The sequence below is a fragment of the Mesoplodon mirus genome, assembly GCF_964341445.2.
Source record: "Mesoplodon mirus genome assembly, chromosome: 16".
NCBI lineage: Eukaryota > Metazoa > Chordata > Mammalia > Artiodactyla > Ziphiidae > Mesoplodon > Mesoplodon mirus.
In genome coordinates this window covers 69,357,185-69,384,479 of record NC_138992.1, presented here as the reverse complement: position 1 = coordinate 69,384,479, position 27,295 = coordinate 69,357,185, and the positions used below count along the sequence as shown (strand labels likewise).

The window sequence follows — 27,295 nt, the reverse complement described above, 5'->3', positions numbered from 1 at the left end:
GTGCTTTCTCTCTTTATTTTGTGCATCCGTTAGTGTTACCCCATTTTGGCTTAAGCAAGGTTTGGTAGGAAAGCTCTACTCTCAGATACCAGGAGAAACCTGTACTGCACTTTACCTGGCTATTTTAGTATTTTTTTCCCTTAAATATCCATTTATTTTTTAATTAATTAATTAATTTTTGGCTGCGTTGGGTCTTCTTTGCTGCGCACGGGCTTTCTCTAGTTGCAGCGAGCAGGGGCTACTCTCTGTTGTGGTGTGTGGGCTTCTCATTGCGGTGGCTTCTCCTGTTGTGGAGCACAGGCTCTAGGCATGCGGGCTTCAGTAGTTGCGGCATGCGGGCTCAGTAGTTGTGGCTTGCGGGCTCTAGAGTGCAGGCTCAGTAGTTGTGGTGTACGGGCTTAGTTGCTCCGCGGCATGTGGGATCTTCCCAGACAGGGGCTAGAACCCATGTCCCCTGCATTGGCAGGTGGATTCTTTTTTTTTTTTTTTTTTTAATAAAGTTATTTATTTATTTTTGGGTGTGTTGGGTCTTCGTTTCTGTGCGAGGGCTCTCTCCAGTTGCAGCGAGTGGGGGCCACTCTTCATCGCGGTGCGCGGGCCTCTCACTGTCGCGGCCTCTCCTGTTGCGGAGCACAGGCTCCAGACACGCAGGCTCAGTAGTTGTGGCTCACGGGCCCAGTTGCTCCGCGGCATGTGGGATCTTCCCAGACCAGGGCTCGAACCCATGTCCCCTGCACTGGCAGGCAGACTCTCAACCAGTGCGCCACCAGGGAAGCCCCTGGCAGGCGGATTCTTAACCGCTGTGCCACCTGGGAAGTCCTACCTGGCTCTTTTAGATAAGTATTTTCTCTCGTCTAGGTAGCATCCAATTAGTTTTTCTATTCACTATAGTACTTAATTCAGTGTACAGTGTTATCAAAAGTAGATATTTAATAGATTGATATGCTTGACTTGGATAGAGAAGAGGCGAGCAGTCAATCAAGTGCTCGCTGTGGGGGAGGGAGAAGGATGGGATGTGCCCTTGCCAGCCAGACATTAGTGGGGACGCACTGCTGCCGATCCTCATTTTACTGCCATCTTTCTGGTTCAATCTTTGTAACTTGTAATTCCTCCACAGCATCCAGGTGGGGCAAAATTCAACACATAGGCCAGGAAGGAGTGTTTCAGACACCACCACCTTACTAGTTTGTTGAGTTTTGAGTTTGTCTGTATGTTTGACCTGTTTCGTGAGCTACTGGCTTAATTTAGGTGGGAGACAAAGATATTCTTAGCTCTAGGACTTAAGTGTTATTTCTGTAAGAAAAACATAATTTTTTTTTTTTTTTTTTTTTTTTTTTTTTGCGGTACGCGGGCCTCACTGTTGTGGCCTCTCCCGTCGCGGAGCACAGGCTCCGGACACGCAGGCTCAGCGGCCATGGCTCACGGGCCCAGCCGCTCCGCGGCATGTGGGATCTTCCCGGACCGGGACACGAACCCGTGTCCCCTGCATCGGCAGGCGGACTCTCAACCGCTGCGCTACCAGGGAAGCCCGGAAAACATAATTTGACAAATGAAATCATGATCTGGGCTCATAGCAGTTTCAGAATCCAATTATCTGATTTAGTGACACACTCTGGCTTTTCTCACTTAGAAGTTTTAACTTCTGAAGTATGCATGGCTTAGTTTTATGAAGTTAATTTTGGGTCCCTTTCAGCACAAGAAGACAGGGGAAGATGGTATTGAACTGAGCAGCAGGAAAGCCAGTCTGCAATTGAAACGTTTAAAGAAAACACTGGCGTTTTTGTAATGGACAACTAGATGCGATACTGTTTTCTTAACCTCTTCTGTAAGGAAAAGCAGTTTTTGAAAAAGAATGCCAAATATTCATACTTAAAAATGAAACACAAACAGCTATAGTTTGTGTGAAAGATGTTTATTTTGTTTTGAACAATATTAAAACAAATTATCGGGCAGTTCAGTAACACAATGAGCACATTAGAGTTAATCTTTTAAAAGGTACCTCTGGTGCAATTACAGTAAAGTAATAGAGACAATTCAATAGTTATTTATCTTGCCACCTTATAAGACTGCCTGTTCATTTTACACTGTTCTTTTAATGTTCTTCAGTGAATCGCTGCATGTCATAAAAAATTCAAAGTCCTCTTATGAAATGTACTTCTATTGATTGACTTATTTTAATTCTATTTACTGTTAGTAACATCATCAATGAAGCATATTTAAAAGACATTTTAAAATACTATCCTTTATTCTTGTGCTAAAGTAATCATTCCTTCACAGAGTCCGAAGAAAGTGTTTTAAGCACCCAAATGTGAATGAAGTGGAACTTTGTGATGTAAACCTTCCAGGAATAAAAGTTGGGTAAACTAGAACTTTTTGTTGTTGCTATTATTTATACTTTTTAAATAGTTTTATTCTGCTGTCATTTTTAATTATACAATTTTAAATTGTATGATTTTGTAAAGAAGATTTTAACATTTTTTAGAAAACAGGCATGATCCAATATTTTAAATTAAATTTATAATGTAAAGTTACCTTCCCAATGCTAAATCAAAATCAAACACGTTCTCTAAAGAACATTCACAATCACTTTCAATTTTTCACAGGTATATGTACAGAGAATCATAAGTATCAGCTCATCTGATTAGAATAATTTTCTTATAATGAAAAACACCCTTTACATATTCTTTCACAAAGTTACTATTGTATGATTAATGTTGAAACCCAACTAAGCTAAAAAATGTTTAACAAATTTTGTACACTCTGATCTTTCATTTTTAAGTTTAAAATAAAATTTAAAAATTATAAAATACTATAAAAATTGTTATAAGTTGAAAGCTATATTGACATATCTTTCTCAATAAATGAAATATGCTTTAACATAGCTACAGTACAAACAGCACATTTTAACTCCTGATTTTTTTTAAAGTAAATATGAATTGTAGGATTTGGCTAGAATGTTCTGATAATACAGTAAAACCCAAATTTCTTCATGCATAATCTGAAAAGTTCCAGATGTAGTTGACAGTGATTTTAAAATGTAAACATTTCCTTTCCCTTGTGTAGTTGTGTTACTGTTCAATTAAAAATAGAGTCCACGTATACGGCAACCAAATATTATTCCACCTCTGAATCTCTATGTAGCTAACTGTATCAACATGAATAATTTCATAGAGACCTATTGATGCTACACATAAGAGTTTATGGCATACAGACCCTTCAATCAAAACTTTCTATTGTGCAAATATGGTAAAATAGAATTTCCCTGAGGTGAACTACCTTGCTGGCCCACAGAAATAACTATATAAAACTGTATTCAGATTTTAATCTGAATTATAGTCTATCTGACACGCACCCAAAATGAGTATGAATAGATTTTTATAATCAGTTGATTTGTGCTAATATTTCTTTTCAGTGGACTATTTATTCATTTATAATCAAACCAGTGTGACCAGAAAAATTGTTTAAAATAAAACTTTTGAGAAACACACCAAAGTGCGCATGAAAAGATACTTTAGAGATAACTTTCTTCCAAGTGCAAAAATCAGGAACCTCTTTTATGCTTTTAAGGTATAATAATATTTAATTACTTTAAAGGTAAAGAAAAGATATTTAAAAAGTAAAGAAATTTCCCAAATACCCATGTTGCTCAAGTTAGAAGATTTTTACATTGAAAAAAATCGGAAAAGCATTAGTTTAATAATTCTTTTTCTTTCATTCATATAACCAGGTAGGATCTTACTCATGTATTTTTAATTAGGAAGTCTTTCACATTAAATAACTTCTTCTCCTTTAACCGTCTGTGAAATGCTGCTGAGATAATTTTCAGACTTCATTATAAAATTTGTCCACTCCTGACAAATGTCCTCCATGGAGTATTCTTCACCACCGTATTCCACTGGAAGAATGTCTGGGAAATGCTGAAGTAACCTTTGTTTGTAATTGTTCCCATGCATATGAATCTGAAACAGCCAAAATGTTTTAGAAGGTATGGCCTCTGCCTCTCAGTATATCAGATGCATTTCGAATGGAAAACCAACACTGTAAGATAAGGTGCTCTCATCACTTGTAAGATAGGAGTGCATGTATAGATACTATTGATACAGCCTTTATTCCTCTGCTTATGAAGCTAATAATTTTACTTATGTTTAGATTGTACTGCTTATGAATCTGATCATCTTACTGTTTTCTTACATTTGCATCCTTATAACTATACAATATTTACAAAAAGCTATTCTTTTTTCTTTCAAAAGTAGATTTTTAAAACTCTAAATAAAATCATTTTATACATTCTATTCCCTAATGTACAGGCGATTCTTAGCAAAAGATCGAATATCCTGGGATGGTTCTGTAGATGATAAAAATGTTCTTCCTTTTATTAGTTCATATTAAATAAAAGCATATATTTGAGCACACAATCAGGTACGCAGGGAATAATTTATGTGGTACAGTTGACAGATAGTCTTGGCTAATAAAAAATTAAGAGAAATTATGATGGTTGAGAACTTTAAATTTTTGAACATTTTAAACTATAAAAATTGATCATATAATGTCCTGAAGTTAAAATAAAGACTTGGAACCTTTGATTAAAAGCACATCTTGTTAAAAATAAATACATAAATATCTTTATTCATCTGCTAGGATTCATCTGTACATTCAACAATCATTTAATAAGCACCTACTATGTGCTTAGGATATGAAAACTGAAAGATGAATGAAACAAGTTTTTTGCACTCAGGAACCTTGCAGTCCCAATCCTTGATTTTTTTCTGAAATGTTTAAAATATTACCAGCTAATTGAAAAGAAATTCAACTATCTCTTCAGGAAGGGAGAAATAAAATCATTCATAGAGTACTGCCAAAATGTTTAAAGAGAGAAAGTGGCTAGATTTGGTCCTCCCTGCCCTCCCCATTTTGGCAAGTCTGTTTCATGTCAATTAACTTTCATTGAAATGCTTCACTTCTCAATTTAAAATTTTTCTTCGCTTCTTGCTCATGTTCTCCTGTTTATTAGGTTCAGTTTATTGTTGTATTCGTTTTTTGGTCCAGAATATAACCCAAGATAGAAATACTTATTTTTATGTCTGTCAGAGTTCAACAGAAGATGGCCAGCTATTGTCAAGCTATACTGAAGAGAGGAAAAAAAGAATAAACAAAAGAACCCGGCTTTTATAAGAATAAAAGAATCTTCCATAGGGGCGGTTCTTCTTGAAGACAGACAGAAATACCTACTGGAAAACCTCAAAAGAAGCTCTAGGGTCATCATTTTCTGACCAGATGCAAGATGTTACACTTTCTTAGTATGAAAGAATATACTTTGTAACATTCCAAATATGCTATTATCACTCACATTACCAGTATTTCTATTTAAATAGTTTTTGAGATGTAAATTGTCAAAGCCTTTAAAACCTGTTTGTGTTCATGCATTAGATGTTGCCAACGTTTGTCTAAATAAATGCTCTAAAAATTATCCTCTACAGATTCATGCAGAAGAGTGGTTGCCAGTTTGGGAGCTCACACTCTATTGTCAACACTTGAAAAATCCCAAGTAATATTAGATATTCACCTGAGATAAGACTCCGCAAGATAGGTAAAAAACATCAAATCGGGCTTCCCTGGTGGCGCAGTGGTTGAGAATCCTCCTGCCAATGCAGGGGACATGGGTTCGATCCCCGGTCTGGGAAGATCCCACACGTCGTGGAGCAACTAAGCCCGTGTGCCACAATTGCTGAGCCTGTGCTCTAGAGCCAGCAAGCCACAACTACTGAGCCTGCAAGCCACAACTACTGAGCCTGCAAGCCACAACTACTGAGCCTGTATGACACAACTACTGAAGCCCACATGCCTAGAGCCCATGCTCTGCAACAAGAGAAGCCACCGCAATGAGAAGCCCGTGCACCGCAATGAAGACCCAACGCAGCCAAAAATAAATCAATAAAATAAATAAATTAAAAAAAAAAACCATCAAATCTATTTGCTTTAACTAACATGACATTAAGTCACATACCTTGGGTACTATGGTTTTGAGTTACACATGTCTAAGCATATTTATTATTTACATAGATAATACATTCACACGGCTAGAAATCAAAACAAGATAAAAAATCCATAGTGAGATGTCTTGCTCCCAACCATATCCTCAGCTACCCCATCCATACCTCTCTTTTGTTCCATACAGGTAACCACTTTGGTTGTTTCCTTGCATATCCTTTAAAAATAACTTTTATGCGAATATAACTATAGATTCTGATTTCTTCCCTTTTTATACAAAAGATAGTATAAACACTATTCTCATTTCCCTTCACAATACATCCTGCAAATCTGACTGTGTTCCATTGTGTAGATTCATCACAGTTTATTTAACCAGTTCCCTCATGATGAAAACTGGGTGGTTTCCAATATTTTGCTACGATGAATCCCCTTGTGTATGTAATTTTGTTTATGAGCATGTATATCTGTAGGATAAAAATCCCAGAAATGTGAAGCCTGTAATTTTGATAACTATGACCACACTGCCCCCTATAGGGAATACATCATTTTGCAGTTTCACCAGCCATGTGTTAGAGGTCCAGTTTTTCCACAGCCTCACTAACTTGATTTTTCAAAACTAAAAAGAAATTTTATAAAAGTAGTTGGGTTGTTAGATAAATATTCAAAACACTGGGACAATGCTGTGTGTGTTGGGGGAGGGGTGGAAATAAGAGCAATTTTTAAATAACAAAGGAGTGGAACATTTGATACAGAAGAATAGTGACTTGGATATGTTTTACTTACCCGTTCCTTAATTTTTTCAGTCAGAAATGGTTTAACCATGGAAAAGACAGCATGGAAAATTATTGGCTCATTTATCAAATGGATACCACGAACTTTTAATGGAAAGGAATCCTTTGAAAATAAAGAAAATGTCTTGTTAATAACAAAGAATAAATCAATATGTAATCCTATCGACAAGCCCCTTCTTTGAACACTTGCTAAACTTACAGCAACACCTAAAGTGTGATTTTATTTTCAAAATTAGTCCATCAACACAATAGCCTGCTTTATAGTTCACTGTCCCTAGATGAAGAAAAGGTCTCTAAAAAGGTTTCACCTTGTAGTTTAGGCAAAGTATTTTAAGAAATACCTGCATCTTTCATAAGCAGGACACAGAAAATATCTTCCCCAATCGCATATAAATGTGCTTTTGAAAAATCAATGAGTCATTTGGATATTTAACCTTTCCCCTCAAATTTTTATTTTGAGGAAGAAAAATCAAACTTTCATAAAATTTGAAAGAATAGTACAATAAACACACACTTTTAAACTTTTGACACGGGTATAAGTCTCTCACATCAAAGTAATATCGGCTTTTTTCTAAGGTTTAAAATGTTAAGGGTTCAAAGAAAAACCTCATCAGTAGTTTCCCTACCCAAAGATGTGTTGTTAATATAGAGATTTTTCCTGCCAAGTTTCTTTCATGCAAAACTTTTTTTTTTTCTTCTGCACATAGCTTTTAGAGATGTGTTATCAATTGTGACTTTTCCTTTCAGGTTCTTTCTATGAATAATTTTATTTTAAACATAATTGCTAATATGCTCTCTAAATAATTTGCACCCCGTTTTGTTTCACTGACATAATACAATTTTTGTAAACATTGTGAGCTTTAATATTGATGCTATAATCCATCAAATGGATGTACCATTATTTAAGTAACCCTTTTCCTATTTCTGGACAAATAAGCTGTTTCTAATTTTCTTCTATAAAAATTGATGCTATAGGGGGCTCTCCTGGTGGTGCAGTGGCTGAGAATCCACCTGCCAATGCAGAGGACATGGGTTCGATCCCTGGTCCGGGAAGATCCCACATGCCGCAGAGCAACTAAGCCCATGCGCCACAACTACTGAGCCCGTGCACCGACAGCCCGTGCTCCACAACGAGAGAAGCCACCGCAAAGAGAAGCCCGCGCACCGCAACGAAGAGTAGACCCCGCTCGCCGCAACTAGAGAAAGCCCGCGCGCAGCAACGGAGACCCAACACAGCCAAAAATAAATAAAATAAATAAATTTATTTTTTAAAAATTGATGCTATAGTAACTATCTTTACGAATAGAAGCAATGGTGGTTCTAAGTACAGCTTTTATCTTCAGATATCCTAGATTGGAATCCCTGTTTCACTGCTGACAAAATGTGTAAGCTTGGGCATTGCTATGTCACCTCTCTGACATAGTAAAATAATTTGTAAAATGGAAAAATTAATAGTCATATGTCATAAGCTTTGGTGTAGCCATTAAGTGGTAATGCACTTGAAACACTTAGCAAAATACCTGGCACACAGTAAGCTATTATTATTCTACACAAAGTCTTTGCTATATTTAAGATTATTCCTTGGCTAGGTTTCCAAAAGCAGGATTACTGGGTCAAAGGTGATGGCCATTTTTAAAACTTTTTTTTTTTCCCGGAAAGAACTGTATCAGTCTGTACCAACCAAAACCTACATGACATTTTGTTGTATCATCGTTATAAATATTATTTTTTGAGTCAATTTTTAATTTAGGAAGAAAATTTTAGTGACTGAAAGATAAAATCACCACATTATTGTTTAAATATATGAATTCTGTGGTTAGAAATTTTGAACATATTTTCACAGTTTGTTGCAACATTCTTTCTTTTTAAATTAATAACACTTTACTTCCTCTTACCGTTATTGAATTCTATGTATCATTTCTAAAATTTTATTTAATTTTCTAATAAATGTACTATCCCTTCTCTAATGTATAACTAAATTTGTATCTCTTATTTGGAAGTATTATCCCAAACAGTTAAAATACACACTTACTGTAAGAACAGCAGCAATCTTCTTGGCTACAGATGGAGTAATTTGGAAAGCATGAGAAAACTGCCAGCCTTCCAAATCAAAGACAGCCTTGATTCCATTCCGTTGTGTTTCTACCTCCTGTACAATAAGCTCGGATGTGATTAGACTTACACGAAACACATCATAAGCTGTGAAAACTTTTGGGTCCCAGTGTGCTAAAAAAAAAAAAAAAAAATGTAAAAAATCATATCTCAGCACTGTGTAAAGAATCAGAAAGATTTACAAAAGGAAACGAATTCTTTTTAGACTTAAAGGATCAATAGAAATAAAACACGTACAAAGATCATGAATTGAGTAACAGATCAAATTGGTGGTCCAAGAACACGTGCCTGTGTCTCCCTCCCTCCCTCCCTCCAATCCCTAGCAAAGAACAGATTCTTAAGAGCATGGAGAAAATAAGAGAATAAATGCAGCCTGGATTTGATGGCCAGAGGAAACTACAGCCCAAAATATGCAGGATGGAGCTGTGGCTGAAGGTGGGAATGCCTCTGGGTATGCTCCACGCTCGAAGGTATTGCAAATGGGAAAAGCAAGGCTCTGGATTATGAAGAATAGCTACGGCCCCATCGTAACCACAGAGGCTGCCGCTAAGGGAAAGTGCGAGGAGTAGACAGGCAGGTGGGTCTCTCTGACACCCTCCGTGTAGGAGAGGCACGTCCATATAGGCTAGAACAGTAGTGTGTGCTCGGAAAGCTGAGTCAGGGAAGCACTCGGGTAGCCAGCTCCCCACACCCAGGAAAAACAAGGAATACCTGTGCTAAGAAGAGGAGCTACTGAGTTCCTGTCCTCTCCCCTCCCCCATCAGTCCTGGGGCAGGCCACGTCATGCAAAATTGACAGTAATGGATAGGCAAGCAGGTGATCTTTAAAAAAGATATTCAACCACTAAGAATTTTAATAGTTTTAAAGACACAGACACACAAAGAAGAGAGGATCCAAATTCAATAGACAAAGGCACTAAAACGGAAGGAAACAGCTAATAAAGCAAGAAACATTAAAAGAAACAAAATTGTTTCAGTGAGGAAAAAAAGATACCATAGGCTATTGTCATAAGAACAGGCTATTATGAAAAAGAATCAGTTGAGATGTTGGAAATAAAAAGATGACACTTCAAGCAAATCTCAGTTGATGGGATAAATGTCAGAAAAGACACAGCCAACGAGTGAATAATAGTTTGGAACATAAGCTGAGGAAGTCTCTTAATCTCAACACAGAAGACCCAGGAGTCAATATGTATGAATAAAAAGTTAACAGACATGCAGCTAGATCCAGAAGTTTCAAAATCCAACTAATTAGAGTTCTGGAAGGCAAAAATACAGAGAACAGGGAACAGAGGAGAAAGGAATAGTAACGGAAGAGAAAATTGTTCCAAAGCTGGACAAAGATGCAAATCTTCAGATTACAAGGTTCATGCAATACCTAACAAGATGAAGGGTTAAAAAAAAAAAAAAAAGATTCATGACTAAGGAACGATAAAATTCTAAAAATACCAAAGTTTCTGGCTTGAACAACTGGGTAGAATGGTGGTACCATTTGTTGAGACAGGAAACACTGGAAGAAAAGTGTTAGGAAGGAAGGATCATGGGCAGTTTTGAACACTTTAGAACGGTGACTGTGAGATGTCCAGTCGGATACAGCTGAGATAGGGAACTGGTCGTATGGAGCTTTGGGGACAAAGAGATAATGGGGATGAAGATACAAATCTCAGAGTTTCTGTGTTTAAAGGTCTATAGCAGGGAGTACCAGGGACTTATGTTTCTCTCTGTTATGGTAGAGAGGTAAGTAGCTCAAGAAGAGGAGGCTGCGGCCAATGTCCTAAGGAATTTCGGAATTTACAGTAGAATACATAGTGCCAGCAAAGGAGACTAAGAAGAAACAGTTAAGTTGGAGGAAACACTAGGAGAATGTGGCGTCAGAGAAGGGAGGCAGATACCTCAAAAAAGAGGAAGAGGTTTGCTATGTAAAGAGGTCAAGTGAAATAGCACTAAACACATCCATTAGATTTGGTGAAAAGGTCACCGATGATTTGCTAAGGTCATTTCACCAGAGAGGTGGCAGTGAAACCAGACCAGGGGGCGTTGAGAGGACCTGTGAGAAAATGTGGATGGTGAACATAACTAACTCTAAAAATGTGGCTGAGAATGAGAGGTGTGGGGAGACGGCTAGGGTGGAGGCTGGAGGGTCTTACGGGATTAAGGAGCTTTTGGATGGCTGCTCCTAACAGATTTAAATGTTAATGGATAGTGTGTAATAGCAAGGAAAAATCTAGAGATGAAGAAAGAGAAGGGATAATTAGAGGTATTCCTAGAAAGGTACAATGGAATTGCCCTTTATTTTTAAAAGCCTCAGATTCCTGGTAAGAATTTGAATAATCAATCCATGGATAAACCAGTTCACGTATACTGTATGACTTCAGACACTGGCTGAAAGCTACAATGGTGCAAAATATAAACAGAATGACTGAAAGTCTGCAGTTCAGAAAATAGTGACTGACCTAAATTTCTGAGCCCACCAGCATAGTTGTCTAGACCTGTGCTGTCCAAATAGTAGCCATTAGCCATTTGTGGCTATGTAAATTTAAATTAATTAACATTCAAAATAATTAACAGTAAATAAAATAAAAATTCAGCTTCTTAGTTGCAAGCCACATTTCAAGTGCTCAACAGCTACATGCGGCTAGTAGCTACTGAGAACAATTTCACCATCATAGAAAGTTCTACTGGACATTGCTGGTCTAGACTCTAAGCTCCTTTAAGGCAAAAGAAAAAATTGCTGTACATTCTTAATTCCTTCTCCAGCAACTATCTAACATTTATTGAGTGCTTAGTACATACCAGGTAATTTTCTAATTATATTTTATATATACTGTATTGCAAGATTTAATGCTCACAGCAACCCTATGAGGAAAGTTTCTGCTATGCCCATTTGACAGATGAGAAGGTGGAATTATAGCTGCACAGCTTTCCATGTAGTTAGACGTAGCAGGGCTGGGATTCCGACCCAGGCAGCATGCCCTAGAACCTGTGTTCCTGAGAACCAAGCCAGTCAAAACTTAATGCTCGCTGCTAAATTTTACTTTTGCTGCTGTAGTACAGTAGTGAGTCTCAAAAGGCATAAAATTAAATCCTTTGGCTTATAGGCCAATAATGGCAAACATTTAGTTTCACCTTGGGTTGTCCTGCTGGACTGGAGGAAAAGGTTCTGTGCATTCTCACTGCTTACACTGCACAGAGATGGTACCAGGGAAGGAGTTATGCTAACGTTCTACCCAAAAAGCTCTACCACAGATTTCCTTTTTTAAGTTCCTCCCATTAATTCAATTAAATTTAGAAAATTTATAAATATAAATTTATCCTATTCTTTCATTTTACTCATAAAACTCTTCTGAGTTTCTCCTTCCGCCCTGGAGTAACATGTTAGTCTACATAACACTCAGAAGATTTGCTGCATACTCTCCTGTCCGACCGTCACTAAAGTGATATGTTTTCTTGATTTTAAAATCTCTTTGAGTTAAACAGTACACTTATAAATTAAGAACTGCAAGAGGCCCTCGCTACAGGGAGATCAGCTCGGTGCTTTTTTTACCACCTAGAGGGGTGGGATAGGGAGGGTGGGAGGGAGATGCAAGAGGGAGGAGATATGGGGATATATGTATATGTATAGCTGATTCACTTTGTTATAAAGCAGAAACTAACACACCATTGTAAAGCAATTATACTCCAGTAAAGATGTTAAAAAAAAAAAAGAGGCCCTCGCTAAACAACAGAAGACTGTTGACTTCTATTATTTAAGGTGTTTCTGATCAAAGTAGCACATTTGCTTTTTCACTATTAAGGTCTCATTTTTACTTCTTAACATGAGCAAACCCCAAAAAACCTCCAGCCAGGCGTGCAGAGCCAGGATACTCGCAGAAGGAATCACCTGTAGGTTTCCTTCTTGTGCTCCTGGGACCCCTGAGTAGGGTTGCCAGATAAAATATAAGAAGCCCAATTAAAGCTGAATTTCAGATAAACTGGATATATTTTTTTAGTCTAAGTATGCCCCATGCATACTAAAAAAAAATTATTCATTGTTTACCTGAAATTCAAATGTAACTGGACACTGTAGTTTTTATAAAACAGTTTCACTTGCTACATAAAACACAGATACTTCGCTGAATCTGGCAACTCTACCCCTCAGGAACTCGGGAACCTCATGCAACTTCCTATAACACCGGTGAGGCAACGACAGGGCAGAAGAGCACTTGTAACGTCTGGTTTACAGACAACGACGTCACGATTAACCCAGTTGTATTTGACACAGAAGCTGGAGCAGAAAAACAGAACCATTCTTCTTAGTCTTCTGCTACCTTTTCAAGAACTAAATGCAGGATCTTCTTGCAAGACAGCCAAGGGCTGAGTTATAGGCAGGTATCTTATCTATAAGCAGGCAGGAAAAGCAAATCTATAAATATCTTTAAGTTCCCTAGAATATTTACAGATGTGAACGTTTCTGTAAGAGGATAATTCATAAGATTCTGCTCATGAAATGTTGGTTATCTTTGTCATTCCAACCGGGCCAGGAAAGGATGCTGGGGACAGTGTGAATCCTCTGTTTTGTGCCATTTTTAATTACACACAGGTCGAAGGGAGGGGCAAAAGTTATAGGTGTCCAGCCTCCAGGAAACACTAGGAAGACCTAGGGGTGAAAAGAGGAAGCAGTGAAAAGAAAGAGGGGAACGTGGAACAGGGGTTCTTTAACGCTTGCCTGGGTGCTGCTTCCCACGGCCCCTTCCTCCGCCTGGAGAATGAGCCCCTCGCTCCTCAGCCTGGGGCAGGACCCAACCACCGTTCACTGTCACTCACTCCAAAAATATCTCATAAATACCTACCATGTGCCACGCCCTGGTTTCGGTGCTTGGGAAACCTCAGCGAACAGAACACAGACAAAATCTATGCTCTCATGGAGCTTGTATTATTATGGTTCAGAATTCTTATTTGAATTTTTGAAACACTTTACCTTGATCTTTTTTACATTTTCCACCTATTTGTCTTCTCTGTTTTCTTTTCCTCTTATTTTATATAGTTAACTGTGTGGAAGAATGGAAGTAGGATTTTCATTGGTTTTGGATAATTTTCTCACAACGGCCAGTTTTATTATATTTGGGGGACCTTAAAGACTAAATGAGGGATGTCCCTGGCAGTCCAGTGGTTCAGACTCCAGGTTTCCAATGCAAGGCGCGTGGGTTCAATCCCTGGTTGGGGGACTAAGATTCCACATGCCACACAGTGCAGCCAAGAAAATATAAAAAATTAAAATTAAAAAAAATTTTTTTAAAGACTAAACGAAACCCAAGTTAAAATCTAAAAAGCTAAATTCTTAAATATGAACTCATGGAAGCTTCCGATATGGCGGTCAAGAAAAATAAAAAAGAGGAAGTGCTGTGTGTGACCTACCAATTCTGTAAATCAGAACTTTGCTGCCAGTGGGGTCTCGGGCTCTCAGGACGCCGACGTAGCCGGCCTTCAGAAGGCCAAGAATGCTTCTAGGATGGAGATCTGCACTTATTTCTGGACATTCTGCTCTCCACTTATAGTAGTTTTTTAGTAACTGGAAAATAAAATAAAACTTATCTACAGATAGCATACATGATAAGCATTTTGTAAGAGCGATAGGAAAGTCTTGGCATTATGTAGGGCCCTCGCCATGTATTATGTCAGGATTCTAACCTGGGGTATCTTTTTAGCTGTAAAAGCTAAAAGCACACTTCATGCAGGATCTCAGGTGATAGGAGTTAGTCAGAAATTCAAAGTTGAGGAATTCTTATTTGTCTCCTGTGGTAAAGAGTCTCCCAAAGATAACTGTCAACGATGCCTCCCCTCCTGGTGTGCACATCATTCCTTCCACCAGCAGGTGGAGTCCATTTGATTCCTTCCTCTTGAAGCTGAGCTGGCCTCGTGTCTCACTTTGATGGAAGTGACTCGGTGCTTGGTTAAGAAGCCTGAGACCTTCTCTTTTTGCTTTTTGGGATCCAGACACCACGTAGGATTATTAAATAATGAATCACTGCAGAGAGGGGCCCTGGACAATGAGAGGCCATCTCAGATAGCCTGACCTCGGCCATGGTCCCTTCTCATGCAACGTGGAGCACAGACGAACCATCCCCACTGAGCCCTGCCCAAAGTGGCACATTACAATAAACAGCCGTGGTTTAAGCCACTAAATTCGGGGTTGGTTTGTTACTTGGCAATAGAAGGCTGAAACATCCACCTTTTAGTCTTTGTGAATAAGGAAGAAAAGGAATCAGTCAGATGAATTAACTCTACAAATGTTTTTGAGCATCTGCAACGTTCCACACACTTAGTGAGGCCCTTGAGGTATAGCAATGGGCAGAATAAAATCCCTGCTCTCTTTGCACCTCACCGGCTGGTGACAACTGGATCATACAGGTCATGCTATGTAGTGAAGAGCTTGATTCGCAGGCTGCTGCTGCTTCAGGAAACCTTTGACTCCACCACCTACTATCCATTTGGTCTTGGCGTGTATTTAACTGCTCTGAGTCATGTTTTCTCAACATGTGTCTTGCAGGGTTCTGGGTAAAGCATACATGGGCATAAGGAGTGGTAGTCAGCCTTGCTGTTCTCTTAATAGGGAAAGTTATTTAGATTAATTGCTCATCCAAGTTTTTAGTGCAGGTTTATATTAAAGATAACTAAAAATTTTTGGCTTTTATTTTTTCTCCTAGAAAAAAGATACAAAGGAACATTTCTATACCGTACTAACAGAAAACAACAAAAATGGACTTTGTTAACGGTAGTATGCACTCGGAGAGCCTGTGGAACAGTCTGCCTGGATATTAGGTCTTGGCAAAATATGGTTTGAAAGCACCGCATTTTCTTTTATTTCCCCCCAAAAAACACCACTAATGGTTACTCTGCATTTACAAATAATACAAACATTGTCAGTGTATTGTGGAGAATACTGACATCAAATTATACAGTTAAAATTTATTATATTTCAATTTACCTTTCCATGATTTTCAGCATTCTCAGTTTTGCTAAAACGACAGTATATTTGTTTTGAGTTTAAAGAGATCTATTAGCAACATGGAACCAAAGTTCAGATGAAAGGAAAGGACAAATTTTGCATTTGAGTCACTGGAATGAACACGAGAACTATAATCACGAAGTAGTCATGATCTGGAGGAGAAACTGCAAAAACAAGTTTAAAAAACCAAGTAAAGGGTGAAATTCCAAGCCGTGGGGGATGTCAACGGCTGGGAGTGGCTGGAGGAAGAGAGGATCTGGTTGGACCACAGGAGAACTGGCACCACAATGTACAGAAGGGAGGGAAAGGCATCTGTGCTGCTCTACTACTCACTTCTTTCTCTCTGATACTGTTTCCCTCTGTTTCTCTTTCTTCCTCCCTGTCATTTCTGCATTTAAGAAACTTTCCCTAACTGTTAAAAAAAAAAATGAGAATGTTACTAAGAGTTAAATGCAACAGAGAGGCTAGAAAGAAAAAAAGTCAGTAAATTTGCCAACAAAGAAATAATTGGTGACCTAAATAGCAGATTCCAAAAGCAGTAAGAACAAAAGACACCTTGTAGATCCTGATATATTCATTCTCTTCTATAAGATGAATTTCTCTTCCTTCTCCTGTCTTAGGGGGCATCAGAATAAGTGTTACTAGCATTTTTAATGTTCATTACTTTTTTCATAGTTCCCTCGGATGGAAAACTAGTCCTTTTAATTCTAATTCAAGCAAAACACCAGAAGCAGCATAGGAGCTCCAATACAGAAATAACAATTTTATTTTCCCATGGAATAATAAAAGTTATAGCTTCATTAACAGGGATCATTTTGGGGCTTTCCTGGTGGCACAGTGGTTAAGAATCCACCTACAAATGCAGGGGACACGGGTTCAAGCCCTGGTCTAGGAAGATCCCACATGTCACGGAGCAACTAAGCCCGTGCGCCACAACTACTGAGCCTGTGCTCTAGCGCCCATGAGCCACAACTACTGAGCCCATGCACCACAACTCCTGGAGCCCAGACACCTAGAGCCCGTGCTCCGCAATAAGAGAAGCCACCGCAATGAGAAGCCCGCGTACCGCAACGAAGAGTAGCCCCCGTTCGCCGCAACTAAAAGAAAGCCCGCACAGCAACGAGGACCCAACGCAGCCAAAAATAAAAAAAAAAAAAAATTTTTTTTTAAAGGGATCTTTTAGGGAATAGAGGCAGGTTCCTCAGCTTATTGATCTCTGCAGAGTGCTGGGCACTTAGGAGATAGGTAAATGTGTTGAATGAAAGAATAAATTAATACATGATTAAACCAGCTGGATCCACGTGCTTGAAAAAAATGACTTTCATAAAAATGCACAAATTGCCCTCATACTTTTGACACTTGACTTTTGCAAACTGAAGGCTCTACACCTGGATCTTTGATTATTACTTTTCCACTGATAAATTCAAAAGTCTGGCTGACATAAATAAATTATGTAAATGACGTAAACTGCTATCCAGCAATTCTCCAACAAACCACACAAAGTGCACAGCAGAAAAAAAACTGCCTGCGGGTGAATATTCATTACCGAAAGGCACCTGTTCTGTACCGCCACTAGCAATAAATAAATATAAAAAGTTACAGCTTATTTTAACTCTGCTTTGTAGAGTAGATTTCTCCTTACATTTTTCGTGTACTTTCCAACAAAATTACAACCATATTTGTGCCACTTTTCTGGGGTTTAATGGCATCATTTCAATTCCTGCTCTCGACCATTCTAAGAGGTAACTATTGTTACCCCATTTTGTTGGTAAGAAAACTAAACTGGAAGAAATTACACATTTGTTTCAGGGTAGTAGCTACCAGAAGCAGAGCGGAGCCTGAAACTGACACTTGATTCGGTGAATTTTACAAAAGAAGCTGCATTTAGTGGGAAATGAGCAGGGAGCGTCAGTGGAATTTTGAAAACATTGAAGTATTTGGGAAAACTATAAAAATAATTAAAGAATAAAAAACGTATCACATAGAGCAAAAATATAAGGAGGAATATTCACTTGTGAAAGATAAGATTCTGTATATTCACAAGAATATATAGAACAGACAGAGGTTAACGGTTGGTTGTTTTAAACAGATGGGGCAAGTACAGCTCACTTGAAAGTGCAGGCTCCCCTGAGTTCAGCTCAAGTTCAAAGTCTTGCTCTACCCCTTGATAACGGCGATTTAGGACAGTTACTTACTTGTTACATCTCAGTTCCTTCTAAAATGAGAAAATAATGAGATAATCCACGTAAACACTACTTACCAAAGTAGCTGGCACTCCCAAAGCTATTAGAATTCACCAAAGTCACTAATTTGTTATAACTTCAAATACAAAAACTAGAATAATGAGAAACTTCATTAAAGCTGAGGGACTTATCAAGGTTTCTTCATACACTAAAACGATAGGGCTTTCATATTTTAAATAAAGGAGTGTAAACTGAATTAACTGCCTCTGTGGAAGAAAATGAAAAAAACAGTTTCATACTCTTAACTGTCCCTTTTTCAAGTTGGCAGAAAAATAGGGCAAAGGGTTCACAGAAACTTGATTCCTATCCAGTAGATTTGGACACAGTCCTGCTAGCCAGCTCCTCAAAGACATGATGCAATGAAAACAATTCAGGAAAATAAATAATACAGGAAAAAAATATACAACACAGAGGATGGAGGTAAATTTTATTTCATCTTCTATTTAGACATTACTTTTTTTAATTGGAGTAAAGTTGCTTTACAATGTTGTGTTAGTTTCTGCTGCACAGCAAAGTGAATCAATTATACATACACATATATCCACTCTTTTTTAGATTTCCTTCCCATTTAGGTCACCACAGATAACAGTAGAGTTCCTTGTGCTATACAGTAGGTTCTCATTAGTTATCTATTTTATACATAGTAGACATTACTTTAAAACGTAACCAAAATGGGGACTTCCCTGGTGGTTAAGAATCCGCTTGCCAATGCAGGGGACATGGGTTCGAGCCCTGGTCTGGGAAGATCCCACATGCCGCAGAGCAACTAAGCCCATGCGCCACAATTACTGAGCCTGTGCACCTAGAGCCCGTGCTCCGCAACAAGAGAAGCCACCGCAATGAGAAGCCGGTGCTCCGCAACCAGAGAAAAGCCCGCACGCGGCAACGAAGACACAACGCAGCCAAAAATAAAATAAAATTTAAAAAAACTTTAAAAAAGGTAACCAAAATGAAATCTGTAAATCATACACTTGTAATTGTTAGTTACCTATAAATGTTTAACGCCCCATTAGAGCTACACTTTTCATTGGACCTGAGATTGTGTCTTCATATCTAGTAGCTGCTGAGTAAGTATGAGGACACCTTAGTAGCCATCTGATAAAAGAAATAGGTAGGCTCCTATTTCATTCTTAATGTCAAAATGAAGTCCAGTAGATCGACAACTCCAACATAAAAAAGAGAAGTCATAAATTACTAGAGAAAATTTTGCAGAAGGGAAGAGCTTATGAAACTAGAAGCAATCACAGAACAATCAAATCAATACATTTGATTACATAAAAACTTTAAAATTCTTCACAGAAAGAAAATAGCATTAACGATGCCAAAAGACGAACCACAAACTAGGACAACAGCCTATTTTCTTTAATACATGAAGATATGAATAAAACGTTTTATATTTTATGTAAACAACGTGGAAGAAAATAGCAAAACAAGCAGTTAATTAGAAAGGAATTTTTAAATAAATATATGAAAGATGATTAACCTCACTTGTAATTAAATAAATGCATATTATAATAATAATGAGAACCAGTTCCTCATTATTATTAAAATAATGAGAAACAGTTCCTAGCAGGTTGACACACAGATCATAAAGTTTGGTGACACAGCATGGGTGATAATATGGGGAAAGACACCATTATGTATTGATAATATAGAAGTGATAAAATAAGTGCAAACACTTTGGAGGACAGTTGGTCTATTCATCGACACTGAAAATGAACATTGCATTTCATCCAGCAATTGTGCAAGTTCAACTTACCCTATAAGGATTTTCCTATTTTTGTATTGACACAATGACAAAGACATACTAGAATACCCAGCTGATGTGGAAGAAACCCTATTTGTCTTGGTTTCTGTGTTTTGTGAACTGCCAAGCAAATTGTAGAAATTCAAAAAATAATCATTGAATGAAGGAATGAACAGCATGCACAGCAGCATTGCCAATGTCTGATGACAACTCCTATGTCCAACACAGGAGACTGGTTAATACATTTTAATATAAGAAATTGAGACAATGCAATAGCCCCCAAAAGAATAAGACACATGCTGAAACAGATTCATCTCTATGATAAATTATGTTAAAAAGGCAAAATGTAAAACACATACATATGCTTGTGTGACTGTAGATTACACCTGGAAAGGTAAGAGGCAGGTAACGGTAACTGCCACTGGGTAGGAGGCTGGCAAGCTAAGGTCTGGGGTGAGGAATTTTTTCCCTTAGAAAGTTACTTTTAGGAACTTACTTTGCATTCTTTACTATTTATGGATTTTTTTTTTTTTTTACCGTCTGTACTTCTTACTTTTCCAATTAAAAATTAGTTACCAACAACAAAAATCCTCATACCGAGACAGCTGGGACTCTGCACTATAATACTTCCTCTGCCTCCCAGCTCGCCGTGTGACACTGAGCGAGCCATTTGGAGAAAGGGCTAGATCAAGTTCAACTGCAGAGCGCTTCCTAAGTGCCAGGCCCTGTGCTGGGTACGTCCTGTTCCGTTAAACTGGTTAATGTTCAGTCCTGGAAACCAGTCATCACGGGAGGCCCTTTCACCGTTATTTAACAGGTGAGGATGCTGAGTCCAAAGTGCCAGAACTCAAGGTCGTACCCCCCTTTCTGATTCCTGTCTTCCCACCACTCTGCTCTCAACCAGCTGTAATAACACACCTGGAGCCACAAAAGAAGCGCCGGGCTTGCCTGATGGCGCAGTGGTTGAGGGTCCGCCTGCCGATGTAGGGGACACGGGTTCGTGCCCAGGTCCGGGAAGATCCCACATGCCTCGGAGCGGCTGGGCCCGTGAGCCATGGCCGCTGAGCCTGCGCGTCCGGAGCCTGTGCTCCGCAACGGGAGAGGCCACAACAGGGAGAGGCCAGCGTACCGCAAAAAAAAAAAAGAAGCGCCTCATCCCCATCCTCCCACTCAAAACACTCTGGACTGCTTTACCGTCTTGACACTTCAGTGTTACTATAATAATAATACTCTTTTGCTAGGATTTGGCTTTGGATCTTCAGTTTTACTGGCAATTTCATTTCCCCCACCAAACGTCGAGTTACCTGCTAAGATGGAATAACTCTAGGCTTCCCACTTTTCAGCTGTCATTTTCTTTTATCTCACCCGCTCTGCCGCGGAGAGTGAGGCATTTCCCCCAAACTTTATACGTTCGGGAGACTCGTGCAGGGCAGAGTTCCAGTGCTTGGGGTCAAATGGGCCCTCTCCCTAGGAGGCTCCAGCGTTTTTCTAGGTTTTCCGTTTCCACGACCCAGAGAAACTGCAAGGACCAGCGCGGGAATCCTCAGAGCTCCCGCTCCCGCCGCGCGGTGCGCCCGGGCTGCGTCCCCGCCGAGGTCCGGCCGGCGAGCCGGGCGTCGGCGAGGGTCCGGGCCCGGCCGCGGCTTCCCGGCCCGTCCCCCGGGTGCGGCCCGGCGGGGAGAACCCCTTACCCGCCAGGCCAGGTCCAGATCGAAGTCCCGGGCGCGCAGGAACCGCAGCAGGAAGGCGTCGCTGAGCGGCCGCCGCGCCGGCCGAGCGCCCGCCTCCCCGGCCCGGCGCCGCAGCTCGGCCAGGCTGGGCTGCAGCAGCGGCGAGTGGTCGGGCAGCCCGTTGAGCTGCGCCCCCGCCGCCGGCCCCGGCCGCGCCTCCGCCATGCCCGCCGCCCCGCTCCCGACGCGGCCTGGGCGCCGGGGAGAGCTCGGGCCCGCCTCCGCCCCTCCTCCGCGGGCAGCCCGCGCACGCCCCCCGCCCGCCCCGCCTGCAGGGGTGAGCCCGGCCGCTCCTCACGCGAACCACGTGGCAGCCCCGACGTGCTCAGCGTTCTGCAAACTCAGGTCGGAACCCCAGCATGCCCAGTAAGGAAGGCACTGGTGCTCGACGTCAAGGGGAAGATGACAAGGTTTGTTTGCCTCAGTTGATTGTGATTGGTTGGGTGTTTTAAAAATAGTTTGCTAGAGTACTTAGCTTTTTCCCCTCCCGCCCTTCCTCCCTCCCTCCCTCCTTTCCTTTTCCTCCCTCCCTCCTTTCCTTTTCCTCCCTCCCTCCCTCCTTTCCTTTTCCTCCCTTCCTCCCTCCCTCCCTTCCTCCCTCCCTCCTTTCCTTTTCCTCCCTCCCTCCCTTCCTTCCTCTCTCCCTCCCTCCCTCCCTTCCTCCCTCCCTCCCTTCCTTCCTTTCCTTCCCCCCTCCCTCCCTTTCTTCCTTCCCTCCTTGTCCCGGAGATGGAAGGAGCCTTCGAACCACCACTTCACGTCTCGGTGTCAGACTCCCCGCGGAACCCCTCTCCCTACCCCTTCCATTAAGGCTTCACACTGAGTCCTCACGTCAAACTGTGTTACAACAGTGGTTTCCAAAATACACATCCCAAAATGGCACCTTCACTGACTCACTGCTTTTCCCCTTCCTCCCAATCCAGGCAAAGTCTTATCAGTTCTTGGCACTTTACTCTGTTAGTGACATATACCAATAAATGACTAGTAAGTGCCAAAACCAAATCTTTCTAAACACTCTATACTTCCTCTGTTATGCTTCACCACCATGTCTAGTCCCTCAACAGAGAGTCCAGAGTCCTTATGTGACCTCATCTAAGTGATCCTGGGTAATGAAGACGGAGCAGGAAAGTGATGTGGAAGCCAGAAAGGTCGTTAAATTGGTCTTTTCTTGATCTCTGCCCTATCCCAGAGTTGACCTGTTTCCCCAAGGGGGAACCCATGAGACGAATTATTATTGAATATATGGTATGCGACAGGTAAATACTAGAATCGCACAAATAAAACCAAATCTTTGCCTTTAAGATGTCTAGTGGCAGGTGAGAGAGACTGCCATTTCATTCATGAAAAGAATAGTTATTGAGCAGCTTCTGTGTCCAGAACTTGTTCCAGGTACTGAGGGTCCACCAGCAAACAAAACAGAGAAAACCCTCTTCTTGGGGGCTTTGATTCTGGTGGAGGGAGATAGACAAGGAATGAGATAAATAAGCGATAAAACAATATGAGAGGTGGTGATAAGTGCTCTGGGGAAGCATAAAACTGTGAAGAAGGATAGCACCTACAGTGATGTTTGAATCAACACCTGCAAGGGGTGAGGAGGCTGGACCAGGGATAGCCTGGACCAGGGTTGGGGGGCGGGGCGGGGGACGGGTGGAGCAGGCTTGGGAAGCCAGTGGAATAAATCAGCAGAATCCAGTAAATAAGCTATGGTACTTACTTAAATGAGGGCTAGAGATTCCAAGCTTTGATTTTTACTTGGAGTGAGATGGAAAGCTATTGGAGTAAAGGCTTACCATTCAACATGAAAACTGTCATGAAAGAGGTAAAGAGAAAGTGCTGTAGAGAACACAGAGGAAGCCTTCCTGACTCTGCCTAGGGGATCTGGGAAGGCTTCATAAAGAGGGGATATTTGCTTGGGCTTAGTGGATGCATTGGGAAAGTATGCCAGGTGAGGGCGAGATGGGGAGATCAGGAAGAAAGTACTAGCCAAAAGGTGTAGACTGTGCAAAGACTTACCTGGAGCCCTGACTAATGAGAACTACAAGGGAAGCCAGTCTTCTCTAGTAGAAGAAAGAGTATATATAGCATATTTTCTTCTCTTTCAATTTTTTTAAACACATTTTTCTACCTGTTCTTAGTAATTAGCATCTGCTATTTTGAAATAAGGCAGAAAGTTTAGTGAGAGGGACTTCCCTGGCAGTCCAGTGGTTAAGACTCCATGCTCCCAATGAAGGGGGCGTGGGTTCGATCCCTGGTCGGGGAACTAAGATCCTGCAAGCCATTCAGCGTGGCCAAAAAAAAAAAAAAAAAAGTTCAGTGAGAGGTCATGGACATAGCTATAGTATCATGGCTATAGTGTCCTTTTTTGGAAGTGAGCTATTTGGGGTGTGGAGTCCAATTTCGCTAGGTCTGTACTGGTAAAACTCTATAAGATAAGCACAAAAGAATATTTATTGATTGATTTTGATTGATAACCATTAAACTCAGTGAAAATGTTACCAACATGGAGCCCAGAGCCCAGAGCCCAGAGACGGCTCCTAATAGCCAAGAGGTACAGTGGTGGCGGGGCATATCTGTGACCAAAATGTGAAGTAGTTCCAGTGCCTACAGTTAGTACCACTGAAGAAAAAGGAAAAGAGAAAGAAAAATAGGTGGAGAAGTGGTAGACTCCTACAGGAATTCTTGATTACTTTCTTTTTATAGATCTTTATTGGAGTATAATTGCTTCACAGTACTGTGTTAGTTTCTGTTGTACAACATTGTGAATCAGTCATATGCATATGTATATCCCCATATCCCCTCCTTCTTTTGTCTCCCTCCCACCCTCCCTATCCCACCCCTCTAGGTGGTCACAAAGCACCAAGTGGATCTCCCTGTGCTATGTTGTTTCTTCCCACTAGCTATCTGTTTTACATTTGGTAGTGTATATATGTTGCTGCTACTCTCACTTCACCCCAGCTTCCCCCACCCCCCTCCATGTCCTCAAGTCCATTCTCTATGTCTACATCTTTATTCCTGCCCAGCCACTAGGTTCATCAATACCATTCCATATATATGTGTTAGCATATGGTATTTGTTTTTCTCTTTCTGACTTACTTCACTCTGTATACAAATAACTATTTCATTTCTTTTTATGGCTGAGTAATATTCCATTGTATATATGTGCCACATCTTCTTTATCCATTCATCTGTCAATGGACATTTAGGTTGCTTCCATGTCCTGGCTATTGTAAATAGTGCTGCAATGAACATTGGGGTGCATGTGTCTTTTTGAATTATGGTTTTCTCAGGGTATATGCCCAGTAGTGGGACTCCTGGGTCATATGGTAGTTCTATTTTTAGTTTAAGGAACCTCCGTACTGTTCTCCAAAGTGGTTGTATCAACTTACATTCCCACCAATAGTGCAAGAGGGTTCCCTTTTCACCACACCCTTTCCAGCATTTATTGTTTCTAGATTTTTTGATAATGGCCATTCTGACCAGTGTGAGGTGATACCTCATTATAGTTTTGACTTGCAGTTCTCTAATAATTAGTGATGTTGAGCATCTTTTCATGTGCCTTTTGGCCATCTGTATGTCTTCTTTGGTGAAATGTCTATTGCAATCGTGAGAAAGAAAAACGGAGCTGGAGGAATCAGGCTCCCTGACTTCAGACTATATTACAAAGCTACAGTAATCAAGACAGTATGGTACTGGCAAAAAAAAAACCAGAAATATAGATCGATGGTACAGGATAGAAAGCCCAGAGACAGCCCCACACACATATGGTCACCTAATTTACGACAAAAGAGGCAAGAATATACAATGGAGAAAAGACAGCCTCTTCAATAAGTGGTGCTGGGAAAACTGGACAGCTACATGTCAAAGAATGAAATTAGAACACTATCTAACACCGTACACAAAAATAAACTCCAAATGGATTAAAGACCTAAATGTAAGACCAGACACTATAAAACTCTTAGAGGAAAACATAGGCAGAACACTCTATGACATAAATCACAGCAAGATCTTTTTTGACCCACCTCCTAGAGTAATGAAAATAAAAACAAAAATAAACAAATGGGACCTAATTAAACTTAAAAGCTTTTGCACAGCCAAGGAAACCATAAACAAGATGAAAAGACAACCCTCAGAATGGGAGAAAATATTTACAAATGAAACAACAGACAAAGGATTAATCTCCAAAATATACAAACAGCTCATGGAGCTCAATATCAAAAAAACAAACAATCCAATCCAAAAATGGGCAGAAGACCTAAACAGACAGTTTTGCTAAGTAATGCAGACCATCCTTCTGTCTTTCAACAATGTATCTTAGATCCGAAAAAACATTTTAGAATTCCTGGCATGAGTTTTCTGGAGATGTTACTCACTCTTTGTTTTGAAGTGTCTTCACTCATATGTTTCTCTGGCAAGCTCACCTGCTTGCTGCACATACATCCAGGCCTCAGATACAAAGATTCCAGAAGGGTTTCTGGAACTAGTGGCATAAGGAAATGAAAACAAAAAATGGAAGGAAAATTAGTTAATATTTGTACAACTAACTTACAGTTTACTCTGAAATTATTTAGCAACTATTTATTAACATGTAATAATTCATAAGTATACCAATTATTTTACTTTCAGCTTCACAAGAAAGACATAAATACTATTTATTATCATTAAGAGATAACTTCCAAAAAGGTACAATTATGACTCTCATACAGATATAAAAATGAACGTGTGTTAAGGATTTTTTATTTAACTTGTAAGCAGGGAACCAGGCAGATGTTATGAGGCTCAAAGGAGAAATCAAAATAGCACACATTTACGTGGAGTAAAGGATGTTGAAATGAATGTGCAAATGGAGACAAAATGAACTTCTTCCACCGTGAAGGAAGGAGGCCAATTGAAACTCTACCAGGTAGGGCAGAATTTGCATGCCCTTAGATAGCTGTCATTGCCATCAGTGAGCTATAATTTATGGTGCTGTGAAATAACCTAGATAGAATCAGAATCAGATAATTCAGAGGGAGTGCTGTGGAGTCCATACAGTGCACAGTTTTCCCCTGAAGCACAATTTTATCCTACATCACTTGGAATGATGTAAATTTATTTTAAAAATTTTAAAGTAATATTTATGGTGGAAAATTTTAAACAAAAAGAGACTACTAGCGAACACTAATGAACAACCTGCTGCAGCAATCAATGAGATTTTGCCAGTCTTGTTTTATCTGTCTCCTCTGCTTTTATTTATTTATCTATTTATTTATTTATTTATTTATATTTTTGGCTGCGTTGGGTCTTTGTTGCTGCACGCGGGCTTTCTCTAGTTGTGGCGAGCAGGGGCTGAGCAGCCTCAGTAGTTGTGGCGCACAGGCTTAGTTGCTCCATGGCATGTGGGATCTTCCCGGACCAGAGCTCAAGTCCGTGCCCCCTGCATTGGCAGGTGAGTTCTTAATCACTGCAGCACCAGGGAAGCCCTCCTCTGCTTTTTTAATAAACTGTAATATTTTAAATATTACCTACATTTTAAAGAATCATTTTCCTGGTAAATACTTAAATGTGCATTTTTTTCTTTCTATTACATTATCAAAATACCATTTTTCACACCTAAAATAATTAGCAACAATTCCCCAATATCATCTAATACCCTGTCTATATTCAAATTTCCATGCTTGTCTCAAAAATACCCCCTTTTAATCTATTCAAATTAGGATATGC

General features: G+C 40.0%; 1 protein-coding gene across 2 annotated transcripts; it reads right to left on the bottom strand.

Annotated features, from left to right (window-relative positions):
- Positions 1–1,697: 1,697 nt before the first annotated feature.
- Positions 1,698–21,760, bottom strand: TTPA (alpha tocopherol transfer protein; the record flags this gene model as incomplete). Of its 2 annotated transcripts, XM_082601032.1 has the most annotated exons (5): positions 1,698–3,959; positions 6,772–6,882; positions 8,812–9,005; positions 14,285–14,438; positions 21,557–21,760. In XM_082601032.1, 5 exons carry the CDS (start codon positions 21,758–21,760, stop codon positions 3,771–3,773), a joined length of 852 nt encoding a protein of 283 aa, XP_082457158.1. In that variant the 3' UTR covers positions 1,698–3,770. The 2 variants fall into 2 exon arrangements, with proteins under 2 accessions (XP_082457158.1, XP_082457159.1); XM_082601033.1 differs by lacking the exons at positions 6,772–6,882; positions 8,812–9,005 and having other exon boundaries at positions 3,786–3,959.
- Between the last annotated feature and the right edge of the window lie 5,535 nt (positions 21,761–27,295).